The sequence below is a fragment of the Triturus cristatus genome, chromosome 4_2 (assembly GCF_964204655.1).
Source record: "Triturus cristatus chromosome 4_2, aTriCri1.1, whole genome shotgun sequence".
NCBI classification, from domain to species: domain Eukaryota; kingdom Metazoa; phylum Chordata; class Amphibia; order Caudata; family Salamandridae; genus Triturus; species Triturus cristatus.
Window position 1 is genome coordinate 601862511 of NC_140586.1, and position 15145 is coordinate 601877655.

Consider the following 15145-nt stretch of genomic DNA (forward strand, 5'->3'; position numbering starts at 1 on the left):
TTCACCTTCATATGGACCCACAGAAGGCTCATGCCAGCTCCTATCCTGAATCTTCCTATTGTTCTATTGTGTGAAATGTCATTGAGGCCTGAGCAGGATGAAATAGATGTCCAAGGTCATTTGCATCTGGATCACAGCAGGAGCAACAACTACATTACTGATTTACTCTAGGCTGAAAAAGCACACATATTTCATCTATTATAAATTAAGAACCTTATTTGATTTTCAGATTTAATGTTTTCATTCCAAATTCTACAAACCTAGTGATAGTGTTGTAACAACAGCCATCACAATCCAGACCGTGGATATTAAATTTAAAGGCAAATTAGACTTATTCCTATGCATGAGGGGTTGGCAACAAGGCAATACTCATACCCTCATAACTCACATATATATAAGTGGTATGGTGAGGGCACCTGAACTACTACTGTTAACTTATTGTGTGTTGACTATAACGATCAGTGGGGTTTCAGTATTGTCACTGCCTTTTAAGTATCAGTGACAGAACACTGTCAATGTCTCAGCAACAACAGTGGCTCAGTAGGATTAATAGCACAGTATTATCAGTGGCTCAATATTATTAGTTGCTGGTATCATTGGTTGCTCTATATCATCAGTGGCAGAGTGTAATGTGTATCAATGACAGAGTATCATCAGTGGTTCCATACCATCATTTGCAGCACAGTATAAATGGTTCAATATCATGAATTACTTATTATTTTCGGTTACTTAGTATCATCAGTGGATCATCAATGTCTCAGCATCATTAGTGCCTCAGTGTCTTTAGTGCTACAGTCTTATTTGTGGCTCAATAGTAAGATTATTTTAGCATTATAAATTGATCCAAATTATCAATGGCCCAGTATAATGACTTTCAGTGTTCCCTTATACTGGGGTGTTTTGTAACATAGTTTTCATATATTTTGTAAATCAATCAATGGCAGTGCTTTTTTAATTAATAGCTGATAAAATTACCATAGGCACATAGAGGGTCCTGACTGCAAATTTCCATAATATCTGCTATTTGGCAGAGTGTCCTGAGTGAAATGATGCTTCTAAAGCAGTACATACAGATATATGGACAGGGAAATTAGAAGTAGGAGGAACTTATACGTCTAGGGCAGGTGCTCCTGTAGGTAAAAAACATCTAATTTTATTCCCCTAATGTGGAGTTTTATACCCAATTACTAAGAGACTGTGAGGACTATCCTCATGATTACACTCTTTAAAGTAAGTAGATGATGATAGAATCTATACCATTACAATTTCCCATTCAGCTTTAGCAGTGTGAGTAATGGGGGCACAGCATTTCAGCACAGTGGCTTATGTGAATTACATTGCTTGAGTTGTATAGTTGTTTTTTGTCTGTGACTTCTTTAATTTTCTTTTTACTACAGAATGAGCATTATCTTGAACATCGTTAGTCATCATAGTTATCAATCTTTTAATACAAAAATGTTTTAAAAAATCCCAAACTGCACATATCCAAGAATATTTCTTCACATTACCAATTCTTAAAGAATACGTCAGTTCACACTCATTGTTTGTGTTAATTTCTAGCAACTAGCCCGCGTAAGTGGGTGGCTGATATGACTTCCAGTTAGTGGTGATTAACAATCTTGTGGTAAGAGTGGGCAAACATATTTGCACATCTTTAGACTTAGTGGTATCTGCGAAACATCCCAAAATGCTTATATTGAGTCAGCTTCTACTTGTTGATCTAGTAATTGAGACAAAGAATACAATCAGTTTTGCCAAAAATGTAAATTGTGGGCAAAACTAAAACATGTGCATCCAATATCCAAGAGATGGGGAGACACATCTCGGGCCGTTCAGGCTTTCGCTTGAATACATTTTACAAAGAATAGCAGATGCAGAGTATGAAAGCCATGCATTATAGAAACACATTCTGTGAAAATTGGCTCTCTTTAAAATATGAAAATTCATATAATTACATTTTGCCCACTGATTTCCTGTCAGTTTAATGCCCATCACCGTTTACCATCTGGCAATTACTTTCTCAAGAATGCAAATCTGTTGTACAGATTATAAAAATTTGTACCACGTACCAACTTTTCCATCAAATGCCTAAATTAATGTGTCCAGTATTTTGGTTGTTCCTTCATTGCTGGGTAATGATGACATATCAAACAGCGTTATGAGCTGGCAAAATGCCAGCCAAAAGCAACCCTTAGAGGCAACAATATGCAGTTGAAAAAATTCTACTCATTGCCAATTTTTGTTTATTGTAAAGTCTAATTAATGAAAAGCCATCCCTTTTCCATCTTTCTATAAGGCTAGTTGTAGATGCAGTTTAAATTACTGCACAATCAAGTATGTGAGTTAATAGCCAGCAAAAGGCACAAAATAGTAGAGTTTTATGTCTGTAATGCCAGACCACCTGTGCCTTTAGGAAGACAAAATACTTGTTTGCAAACGTTGGTTTACCTTTACCCCAGATAAATGTTCATACAATTGAATCTATGGTGGTGAAATATTGCACAGGCAATGTTATTCGAAGGCTTATGATTTAAAAGCTAACTAAGGAAAGGATAGAAATGTTTAGCAGAGAAATCCAACCCATCACAGTTCATTGAAGTAGAGACCAACAATTGGACAAATGGGTAATTTTAGAGAACATAGGGGCATATTCTCAAGCCCCTATCGCCACTGGAACGTCACTTTTTCTGACATTACCGTGGCGACAGGGTCAGCGCCTTATTCTCAAGGCAGAGTTAACCCACTTAACGTGGCTTTAAGACACGTTAAGTGGCTTAACGCTTCCTTGAGAATAAGGCCCCATTTCACGCTAAATTTAGCGTGAATGGGGCGTGCAGTGGGTGTTGCGGTGGGCGTTCCACGGCAACACCCATTGTGATCGATGCTGCCACCTATCATCAAGGGCGGCGATAATAGGTGGCAGCGCCGAACTTAAGACAAGAAAAATCCTGGTCTTAAATAGGCGAAACGAGTTGAAATGCTATATTTCTCCTTGTTTTTGCTTTTCCCATGTGTGCTGCCTTGTGCACCACACATGGGAAAGGAAAAATGGTATTTCAGGAATGGTCATGTGCAAGGATGCCTGCGTTGGCGCTAAGTTGTGAAACTTAGTGCCATCGCAGGGCGAAACGCCAGGCTGCACCACATTCTTGAGACTAGGGTGCAGCCTCGCGTTTCTGAAGTGACAATGAGAGACATTAAGCCAAGGAGGCTAACGCCTCTCACCGCCACTTCATTGAGAATATCCCCCATAGTTTTATACTTTAAAGATAATAAGTTTTGATGCTTCTGAGTAACATATATCCCAAGATATCTCTTAGGTCTAGTGGCGTAGCTATTTTTAATGGTGATGTGGAGAATGCTTTGTGTAGCACTGAATGTAACGTTTTAGTTTTAGTTTGGTTTATTTCATATCCACCAATATCATAAAGTGAAATATCACATATAGTGCTAGCTGGATATTTTCACCTTCTGCCTTCAAACAGAGAGCAATGTCATCGTCATAGTGCATACTTTTCACAGACAAATCTACAGGGGCTTTGAGCTCTGGATTTGTTGGCACATCAACTGCCAAAGGCAACAAAGCAAAGAGGATAGGGACATAGGGCAACCTCTTTATTGTGTTAATCAAACCTGTCTTAATGCACTAAACTATCATTGAAGCTGAGGTATTTCTATATAGGTTTCTTTGTTATATTGGTTTATCATTAGATTCACTAATTGTTCAGAAAAACATAATTCCTTCAGAATAGTAAACAATGCTTTCCGTGAGACCAAAAAAAATGCATTTTCCATATCTACTAAAATAATAGCTGCTAGTATATCTGAGCACTGTGCTTAGAGGTCTATTGATTGCACTAGATAATTTTAATAGTATATAACCAGTTATTAGGGACAAAACCATTTTGATATGCGTGAATTAAACTGCAGGATAGTTTAGAGATTCTTTATGCAATGACTTTTGTAATTATTTTGTAGGCCGAGTTCAATAAGATGATAGGTCTATACAAATTGATATCTAGGGGATTTTTGTCTTTTTGTGAAAGCTAATAATTTTCCTTTGTTCTAAAAGAGGGGAGAAGGTTTCCCATCCGTAAGGCTGTTAATTATTAAATTTTAGAAAGGGGTTAGAACATTATTAAAGTTCTTATGAAATTCCATAGGAATCCCACCTTCTCCCGTGGCCTTGACACTAGATAGATCATTAATGGCTTAACTAACCCCTACTCTTGTGAATGGGTTGAGAGGCTTTAGTTTTTGAGTTTAAGGATAAATACATTTTGCAAATATCTTAAAAAATCACTTCATGCTATTTCTAGAATATTTTTGCCATATACATCTTTGTAATGATTTAGGAATATAGTATTTGATTTATAATCTTCAGTGTTGTAGTCATTATGGTGAAATTTGGATTGCACAATGCATCTATTTTTTTCCTTGAATGACCAGGCCAGTGTATTTCCTGCGCACCGGACGCACGCAGCACCAGCCATGCTGCTCCTCTCTTGGTTTATTCTAGAGATGAGCTTGCCCGGCTTGCTATTCGGAGGGACAGCACCATTATTGATGACAGTGGCACCGAAATTGGGACGGATTTCCTTAAGAAAGCAACACTAGGGACCCTTAACTGTGGATTAATTAATGTCAGATCTCTTGCTAAACATTTCATGGAGGTTCATATACTATTAGATGACTATAAACTCAATGTCCTGTTTCTTACAGAAACTTGGACAAGAGCAGACAGAGACGTTGAGCTTGGCCTAGCCTGTCCCCCAGGCTATAAAATCTGCCATAAACCCAGACGGGATGGAAGAGGGGGAGGAGTAGGATTCATTTATAAGGACATCTGGAACATTACTCAACTTTGTATAGAGGACATCCCGGGGGTTGAATCATTGGGGTTCTCACTCAAAGACACGAGTGGTGTCCTATGTACAGGCCTCCTTTGCTATAGACCACCAGGTGGAGCAGCTCAGGTTCATTTGGAATTGATTGATGCAATATATAATCTGTCGCACTCTCACTCCAAGCTATTGATCCTCGGAGACTTTAATCTCTGGGAGAATGGCGTCCTTGATGCAGCTCTTAAAGAGCTCTGTCAGGCCTGCAAGAACGTTAATCTTCAACAGCTGGTACTACTCCCCACCCACCAGAAAGGCCATGTGTTTGACCTTATTTTTGCGGATGGTAATGCTACAACTGTAAAGGAAATACTTCCACAATGTTGGACTGACCACTGTTTGGTCCTCTTTGCTCTGAAAGTAGTTAACTGTCAACAACAAGATACTCATAGGTCCGTTACTCGAACTGGTAGAGAGTGGTCTAAAATATTAAAATCTTCGGACCTCCCTCTGCTTGTCGATGACAGCTATGTCATGCATGATTCAGTGGAAGCGAATTACCTGCATTTATGCCATCAAATCACCAACTCGCTAGATCAGCTAGCACCTTTGAGGAAAATCAAAAGCCGTAAAAAGCCATCTGCCCCATGGTATAATGAAGAGCTGAGGAATATGAAGACTAGCTGCAAACAAGCAGAAAGGAAATGGAGGAGGAAGTATCTGGAGGCAGACAAAGTGACTCTAAAAAATGTGCTTTGCATTTACAAAGAGTCGCTAGGCAAAGCCAAGGCTAAATATTTGAAGGAGACTATTTTACATTCAAGTAATAAAACTCAAACTGTATTTAGCCTAGTAAGAGGTCTGTCTGATCCAGATTGTGCTAAATCTAAAATTCCGGCTTCACAAGAACTATGTGATGACTTGGCAATTTTCTTTGAAGATAAAATCAATAAAATCTTAACTGGACTTAAACCCTCTGTAGATGCTGATGCGCACAAATACACTGGTGATGCCACCTTAACAAAGTGTGACATAAGCATTAGGGAACACACGACAGTTCTGGATTATTTCCAGAATACCACCCAAGAGGAATTCAATGCAATTGCTGCTGGCATTTCCTCTGGCTCCCCTATGGACCCACTTCCACACAAGTTTTAGAAATTGTTTGGTGGTGAACTTATATCTATATATATGATCTATATCATATTTGCTGTCTAACTTTAACTAAAGCGATAGTCCCGGACTGCTGGAAAAAGGCAGTTGTCTCTCCCTTGCTAAAGAAGGCAACATTGGATCCCAGTGCCCCTCTAATTATAGACCAATTTCCTTACTGCCCTATCCAATTAAGATTTTGGAGAGGGTAGTGACAAAATCTCTTTTGAGGTATGTTGAGGAAAATGAGTTGCTGGACGAAGCCCAATTTGGGTTTCGTCCCGCACATGGGACTGAGACTGCCTTGGTAGCAGTCTTGGATCACCCGAGAATGCGGGCTGACAGTGGTCAGGCAGCCTTTTTAGTGCTGCTTGACATGTCGGCCGCATTTGATAAGGTTGACCACTGGATATTGGAGGAAGTAGGTGTGGTGGGTAGGGCGCGAGACTGGCTGCAATCCTATCTCTTAAACAGACAGCAGGCAGTGACTATGCCTCCTTTCACCTCCCAGTTCAGGTTTGTTAAACAAGGGGTCCCACAGGGCTCTGCTATCAGCCCAATTCTGTTTAACCTTTATCTCCGCCCTCTTATTGCTTTAATAAAATCTTTTGATATTGATGTCATTAACTATGCGGATGATACTCAGCTTGTCTTCGCTGCTGAAGGCAATAACGCAGTGTCACTGGAAAAATTTCATAACTGTCTGCATAGAACAGCAGAGTGGCTGAAGGTGAACTCCCTACAATTTAATGGGAAAAAACTGAAGTCCTGTGCTGTGCTGCAGGTAAAATTCAGCGCCCCCTTCCAGCAGATTTCTGGCCAGATTCAGCTAATAATTCCTTAGTGCCCGCTAACACAGTGTGCAATTTGGGAGTGCTGCTGGATAGTAACCTACAATTAGACTTTCAGGTCAATAAAACAGTGAGCACATGTTTATTTCTGCTCCGCGATCTTCGGAAGATTCTCCCGTTCCTACCTACTCAGTTTAGACCTTTAATTGTACAGAGTATCGTTTTGAGTAGAATAGATTATTGTAATGCTCTTCTTTTGGGTGCCCCGGCCTCCCTTATAAAGAAATTACAAAGAATACAGACTATGGCAGCTAAGCTGGCATTAAATCGACCTTACAGAGCCTCTGCTACACTGACCCTAAAGATTTACATTGGCTGCCTGTTGTACAATGAGTCCAATTCAAGGCACATTGTGTTGTCTATAGGGCACTACACAACACTGGGCCTAAAGTACTACAAAGGAAGTTTGTATGGTACTCTCCTGTTAGATCCCTGAGCTCCTCCTCTGCATATCTGGTCTGTGTCCAACATGTCACTAAAGCTCGAATGGGGGGCAGATATTTCAGTTCCACTGCTTCCAGACTTTGGAATGCACTACCTCCGGAGCTCTGACAATTGAACACTCTGTCATGCTTCAGGAAGGAAGTATTTCCCAGAGACTAGTTTTTTGTCTATTTTAGCTTTGATATCTGCTGACTGGTAATCTAAGCGCCAGGATACCCTTTGGGTGACAGTCGCGCTATATAAGTGCACCTTACATTACATTACATTCTCCTTACTCATTTCATTTATGAACCGGACGTTGTCTGTGGCTTAATGAAAATCTTCATTATTCCTAGTATTTCTCTTTTTCATCACACTTCTGACTAAAACCAGAGATTTTGTCTCGTAACAGGAACTCATGATACTTGTAGCATGGGCACTACAAATTTCACACCTGTCTGCCACATTCCTTGTGATATATACCATCATAACAGTACAAATGTCAAGGCAATACATTACAATCTATTTCAACTATATGAGTAGTAAGATGGATGTCAATCAAGGGGTCACCTAGGACTGTGCCAACTATGCCTATCATTTTTCTTTGATCCATGGTATCCTAGCAACCCCAGCTTTATGACAATCAAGCAATATTTCCCTCTGCTGTTCAGAAATCTTTACAAGTTGTGAAACTGATAGGACAGAAACTGAACTCTAGAAACAGCGAGTGCTAAGTGGGTTTTAATTCAAACTAAAAACATCCTTAGGACTCAGCTAGAAATCTTGGACTTAGGTGGGAGACGGACCTCTCCATTACAGAGCAAGTCCAGCAAAATTGTGCTGCCTGTTTTGGGAAAATGAGATCCATCAGGAAATGTATACCTTTTCTGCCAGAGGGGAGCCATAGGATTACGGTCCATGGGTTGTTAACCTCTCAGCTGGATTATGCCAACAGCCTCTACCTAGGGATGCCTGCCTACCTGATCTACAGGCTGTAGATGGTCCAGAATGCGGCGGCGAGGCTAATCCACCGGGTCCCTTTTTGGCATCACATTTCCCCGCACTTGAGACACCTACACTGGCTCCCAGTGGCCAGGGGGATAGAGTTTAAGGCACTCACCCTTGCCTTTTGAGCCACTTACGGCAAGGGCCCTGGCTACCTCAGGCAGAGGCCTAGCCCTTATCGACAGGAACTGAGCGTGAGATCAAATTATCTGCATCTCCTCTGTGTCCCACGATATGCAAAGACTCTACAAGAAGCAGATCCTTCACGCTAAGGACGGTCAAATTATGGAACACACTGCTTAGCTAACTGCGCCTGTTAGAAACAAAACATGAGTTTAGGAAGGCCTTAAAAACCTGGCTCTTTAAGCAGGGGTAGTAGTATCATTGGCTGCTCAGTCTCCCTAGTCTGTTTTCTACCTCTGGGACACCTCGGGCGAGGTAGCTGTGCGCTTTATAGATGGGCATTGATTGATTGATTGATCGTTTGTAGCAATCATATAATGCATTATTCTAAGTAGCTGTTAACACTCTGGCTATACAGTTAAACACTAAACGTAATTGTAGCATGAGATAAATTCAGATTTGATTAAAAAAATGTTTTTAAATTGTTACAAACAGCATATTAACATCTATAGGATGAACCAAAAGAATTTAAATCATGATTTGAATTTTCAAGTTACTCTTGTTACTGATGTGTATTAGTATTTTCAAATGCCTTGTGTATTTCTGAACCTAACAAAGTCATTAGGTTAATTTGAAACTTTTCCACATGCTTCTTTTCATCTATTTCTATTTCTATTTCTATTTCTATGCTTATAGAGCGCCCGAATCACCCCATAAGGGTATCTCTGCGCTAGGACCACCTAAATGAGCTGATGAGGGATGATCAGACCAGCGAGGTTTTCAACAGTTTTCTGAATGCCATGTAATTTCTGCATTGACGCAAGTGAAAGGGGAGTTTGCTCCAGTATTCTGCGGCCAGATGATAGAAGGCCTTACCACCTTGGCGTTTTTTTTAAAGCGCGGGACTTGGAGTAGGGCTTTGGCTCCAGAGCGGAGGGGTCTGGAGGGAACGTAGTTAACAAATTTATCATTTAGGTAGCTGGGGCCTGGTCTATTTACAGCTTTGTATGCCATACAGCAGATCTTAAATTTGATCCTTTTCCGTATTGGTAACCAATGTAGTTTTTGAAGCAAAGGGAGGGAAGCGGTTCTTTGGGGGGCATTGGTCACCAGTCGGGCCGCAGTGTTCTGGACCACTTGGAGTCTGTTAATGGCACTTTCATTGGCAGAAATCGGCAGCGCATTACAGTAATCCAGGCAGCTTAAGATTAGTGCCTGGATCAAGGTTTTCCTGGTTGATAGTAGAGGAAGGGGAAGACTCTTCTGAGCATGCTGAGGCCATGGAAGCAAGCTCCAACGGTGGAAGAAGCATGGTCTCCCAGCGTGAGTTTGTTGTCCAATCAAACTCCATAGGTTTTTTACCACCTGTTTGGGGCATGGGGTAGGGCCTAATTCCTCTGGCCACCAGCTAGGGGACCATTTCACGGTGGCTTCGCCAAATAGCATTATCTCCGACTTAGCCGCGTTGAGTTGGAGAAACTTGACTTTCATCCACTCTGCAATGGCCTTCATTCTGTCTGCGCAGGTATTCTGAATATTGGAGTTGGATTTGTCAAATGAGAGGAGTAATTGGGTGTCATCAGCGTAGGATATGGGGATAAATCCCAATTTCCTCAACAGTCTCGCCAAGGGAGTAACGTAAATGTTAAACAAGGTGGGGCTCAGGCATGATCCCTGCGGTACTCCCTTGGTCACCTTGGTAGTCTGTGAATGGAATGGGCCCAGGTTGACGGTCTGTGTTCTGTCGGACATAAAGTTGGAAAACCATTTCAGAGCATTTCCTGTGATGACTATGTCTCCCAATCTTCTAAGTAGAGTTTGGTGGGAGATGGTATTGAATGCTGCAGAAAGGTCAAGCAGCACCAAAAGTACCACTTGACCCTTATCCAGCAACATCCTGATGTTGTCTGTAACTGTCATCAATGCGGATTCTGTGCTGTATCTGGGACGGAAACCCGATTGTGAGTGGTCTAGGCAGTTAGTGGATTCAGTGAAGTCTGAAAGGTGTTTATTAATGTGGAAGGTATGGCCCCTTCCTTCAGGTAACTGTTTAGAATAGAGCAAATGGGGTCGGCTAGTTGTTTGGAAAGAGTGGCGGCTATTTTCGCAGATATGAGGTCAAGTGGGGATCCTGATTTTGCTCACCTTAATAGGGCTTCTGTGCCTTCTGTCGTGAGTAAAGGGAAGTTCTCTAACATACGAGAGATAGGCAAGATAGGTGGGAGATCAAACTCAGGATTAGTTTGAGGATCTTTCGTTGAGGTGATTTTATTGTAAATCATATCAATTTTCTGGGTTAGATGGCTAGCAATGTTGTCGCACAATGTTTGGAATGGGGCAGATACAATGTCGCAGGCCTTAGGGTTTGTGAATGTTTTAGGATTTGATAGAGAATTTTCTGAGAGCTCCCTGCTTGTTCAAGTGTGGTTGCGATGTGAGTTTTCCTTGCATTTTTTAAATTAAGGTGGTAGTGAATTAAAGCATGCTTAACTTTTTCTTTATCTGTAGGGTCGTGTGAGCGCCGCCACAGGCGTTCGAGCTTTTTACATATACCTTTCTCTAACCGCAGGGAGGCAGAGTACCACTGTGCCTGTCGTCGTTTTATGTTTGTAGGGCATTGTTTCAAAGGGGCTAAGCTGTCCATGGTTGAAAGTAGGCTGGCATTGAAGGAGGCTTGGCGTTTTTCTACATTATCCGATTCTGAGTGTTGAGGTGGAGAAAAGGCAGCTTCAAAGTATGCTGGCGTGATTTTATGCCAGTGTCTGTAGTTTTTATTTGGTAAGTATTTGGGAGCAGACTGTGTTATAGGGCTGTTGATTCGGAACTCGACCATAGAGTGGTCCGACCATGTCAGGCGGAGGGTAGCTACGTAGGATATGTCGGGGGAGTTTGTTAGTATTATATCCAGAGTGTGTCCCGCTTTGTGGGTAGGGGCATTATTTATTATAGTTAGATTGAGTGCAGACAGTTCTGTCAAAAGAGACGAAGCCTCTGGGTTGTCAAGGATTTCGCTGTGTATGTTAAAATCTCCAAAAAGTAGAAAATTCCTGGCAGATATGACGTGTGAAGCAATGAGTTCCATAAGCTGTCTAGTGGTGTTAGTTAGTGGTCCCGGTGGGCGATAACCTATAGCTGCTTTCCAGCTAAGACTCTGGTGTAAGTTCATACTAAAAACCAGTATTTCCAGCTGGTCATTACATACTTGGTGTAGTATGGAAAATGTGACGGGGTCTTTATAAACTATGGCTATTCCTCCTCCTGTCCTGTGTGGTCTATCTAGTTTTTAGGTCTAGTTTTTAGGTCTCGCCTGACCCAGCGCATGCGCTGGTCTGGCAAGACATTTTGTGAGGGCTCCAAAAAGTGCTACCAGGCCAGCCTAGACCTACAGTGCATGTGCGCGGGCGCGCGCGTCGCGCTTTAATGCGATTTCTTTCACTTTCGCGGCCGCTTTGATGTTCTCCGTGAGGCTTCAATACATTGCAGCAGTTAAAACAAGCATTGGCATAGCCAATAGGTCTCGCTTTTGGGACCTTATAAGTGTTTAGTTATGCAACTGTTGCATGGTTAAACACTTATAAGGTCCCAAAGGCGAGACCTATTGGCTATGCCAATGCTTGTTGTATGTGGTAGCCATCAGGGAGTGCCACTGCAATGGCTGGGTTGGAGTGTGGTTTAGTCCAGGTTTCTGTCAGGAACGCTATATGAGGGTCTATCTGATTTAGTTTACAGTAAAAAGGGCAAGATAACGTGTATTCGATAGTCACTGTGTTCTAAATGTAATATGCACCTTTCTTTATTATTGCTCACATTAAAAATATTCTCCAGCCACTGCATTTTTATGCTTTAGGGCATTAAAGGAAGAAAACAAAATCTGAGACAGAAGTTTTAAAAAGGAAGAATGAAGGGGCATATTATCAAGCTGCCTATCGGCACCACAACGTCACTTTTTGTGACGTTGTGGTGGCGATAGGGTCAGTGCCTTATTATCAAGGCAGCGTTAAGCCACTTAATGTGACTTTACGCTGCCTTGATAGTAGGGCCCCTTTCGCGCTAAACTTAGCATTAAAGGGGGCGTGCAGTGGGTGTTGCAGTGAGCGTTCCACAGCAACACCCATTGAAGTCGACGCTGCCACCTATTTTCAAGTTTGGCGTTAATAGGTGGCAGCGCCGAACTTAGGACCGGAAAATTCCTGGTCTTAAGGTGGCGAAACGAGGAGAAATGCTTTATTTCTCACTCGTTTTTGCTTTTTCCATGTGTGCTGCCTTGTACAGCACACATGGAAAAAGTAAAATGCCATGGTTTGTTCATGTACAGGAAGGTGTTCCTTCCTGTACATGAACAAACCGTTTTTCAAAATGCCTTTTTGTAACTTCCATGTGTGCTGCACGAAGCAGCACAAATGAAAGTTACGAAAAGGCATTTTAGGTTTGTTTATGTGCAGGAAGGACCTCCTTCCTACACATAAACAAACCTCCCTGCTCGCAGGCACCCTTGCACTCTGATGCAAGGGTGCCTGCGCTGGCGCTAAGTTGTGTAACTTAGTGCCATCGCAGGGGGAAATGCCAGGCTACAGCATATCCTTAATAATATGGTGCAGCCTGGCGTTCCGAAGTGACGGAGAGAAGCATTAAGCCAAGACGGGTAACGACTCTCTTTGCCACTTCCCTGGTAATATGCCCCGAAATGTCTGTAAACCACAACTTTCAGGCATGCTTGGTAACAACTCGGGCTAATAAAGCCCTTTTAAACATTGTTTCTTCAGCAAACAGCATCCTGTCCTTATTGTCGCCACTGAGGTTTAGGTTTCTATGTACTTACATTAAATAGGTATAAATATGAACATACTACTAGACAACTTCTATAAATTCTATGAATTAAATACAATTATATAAATATGCAATTTAAATAACAGCAATACTTTAGTGAGATAATCAGGTAACCTCTGTGCAATCTAGAAAGTAAATTATATTATTTAGAAATGAATAGCAAAGGCATGAACTACTCGCTACATCATAGACATTGAAATGTCTTTGAATGAACCTTGATGTTCTTCTATTTTCCAGGTTAGAGGTGTCTCCTCTACACATCATTTCTCAAAAAGATTTAAGAAAGATGGCTGCTATTCTGTGTCTAGACTACAGCACGACAATTTTTGGCAGCTGCCCAGGGCCCTATGAACTACTAGGCGCCAGTCTGCCTTAAACATCTCACATGACCCTACTGTCATGGAAGGGGTGACAACATACCACTTGGCGTACTGCACTGAAATACCCTAGCTTCGGCCAAAGGCTAAGGAAACTTGAGGGGAACCCCTTGCAGAGTACATACAGGGCCACCCCCCACGCTCCGTACCCAGTCAGGAGCTCTCAGGCTAGGGGCCCGCCACCTGTGCACAGTGCCAGAGGGGGCCCCCTGGAGCTCGGAGTCCCCCCTGCACAGCGGGGTCTATGTTACGCCGCTGGCATTGGTTGTACATTTGTTGTCTGAACACTGCACATCTAAACACCTTATAACCAGTGGACTCAAATGCTCTCATGTCAAGTAGTGTGGGCGGCTCAGAGGCCTGCACGTTCAGCTGCCCCTGGCAGACCACTACCCTCGCTAGAGATCCCCCATCTGCCTGGCCGAATTTGTAAGCCTCCAGTGGCGGTGCCAGAAGGTGAAATGTTGTTTTGATCGCACTCTTCATTTCTGCCTGTTTTACACAAACAAACTTCCCAAACTGGAATTTGTGTAAAAACTTTTTTTTAAAGAACCATTGGCTCTGGCGAGGGGAGATTTTCTCCAATTGGTGGATTTCCTTGCCTGCGACCACCATGCAACGCTCGGCAGTCGCAGGCAGACAAATGTAGTGAAGGTGATTGGCATATTTAGGGCACACAACCTCCACTATGAACTGGTGGCCCAGTGGCGAATGAGCGACCAGGTCAAGTGTTTCCAATGGCAGAGCTCCGAAAAACCTTGCCGTTCCAGCAGCTCTGGATGGAGTGGGGCAGCCATCATGGATCAGCAGGTGCCAGACCCGCCAAACTCATGAGGGCTGCTGTCCACAATGAACGAAAGAGCTGAAATTCATACTTGCAAAAACCCAAGTGAAAAATATGATTTGTAATTTCCAAATAAACATCCCTTAAACATAATAACGAGCTAGATTGCTATTCACATCTCATCTGAATTAATTTCTCGCTATTGAAATCCGTACAGTAGATATAGCAGTGCAACAATCTATTATTTCATAAAAACGCTATGTGACTACAACTCTGCAATTTCTTTAACTTATTTGTCCTCTGACATTTTGTATTTAACTTCGAGCCAAATACTTCATTGTTACAATTAATTGCGATTGGACATGACGGTTTTAGTAAAAAATTACAACATAACTTCGGCTAACCACAAAGGCGCTTATGAAAATAGGATTCGTTACCGGTGCAAGTTTGCGAAGGTCTAGATTTGTAATTGCCCATCTGCTCAGAGTTTCTTCTTTGTTTTCGGAACGCTCTTCAGTCCTGCGATCCTTTGTTCTCGGGCAGCAGACTGGCGGCCCCGCAGAAAAATAGTTTGATAGCCCATGGCTAAAAATAAACTGTGTACCAAATGGAATGTCATGCAACATTGCCACGGAGCGAGCCGGAGCCTGCTATCGAGAGAAGTCTAGATAAATGCTACAAATCAGTTTGTTTAAATGCAATACAGAAATAAACACAGATTGATTCGATAGAGAGTAATATAATTTCATCAGATGTAATCGC

At 42.1% G+C, this 15145-nt stretch overlaps 1 protein-coding gene across 1 annotated transcript in view; it reads right to left on the reverse strand.

The window, feature by feature from the left end:
- Positions 1-14937, reverse strand: part of TNNI3K (TNNI3 interacting kinase) — a 2902528-nt gene extending 2887591 nt beyond the window's left edge. Inside the window, exon 1 of the mRNA XM_085600138.1 lies at positions 14821-14937. Coding sequence (XP_085456264.1) covers positions 14821-14860 — 40 coding nt within the window. The 5' untranslated portion in view covers positions 14861-14937. The remainder of the gene's footprint in view (positions 1-14820) is intronic.
- Between the last annotated feature and the right edge of the window lie 208 nt (positions 14938-15145).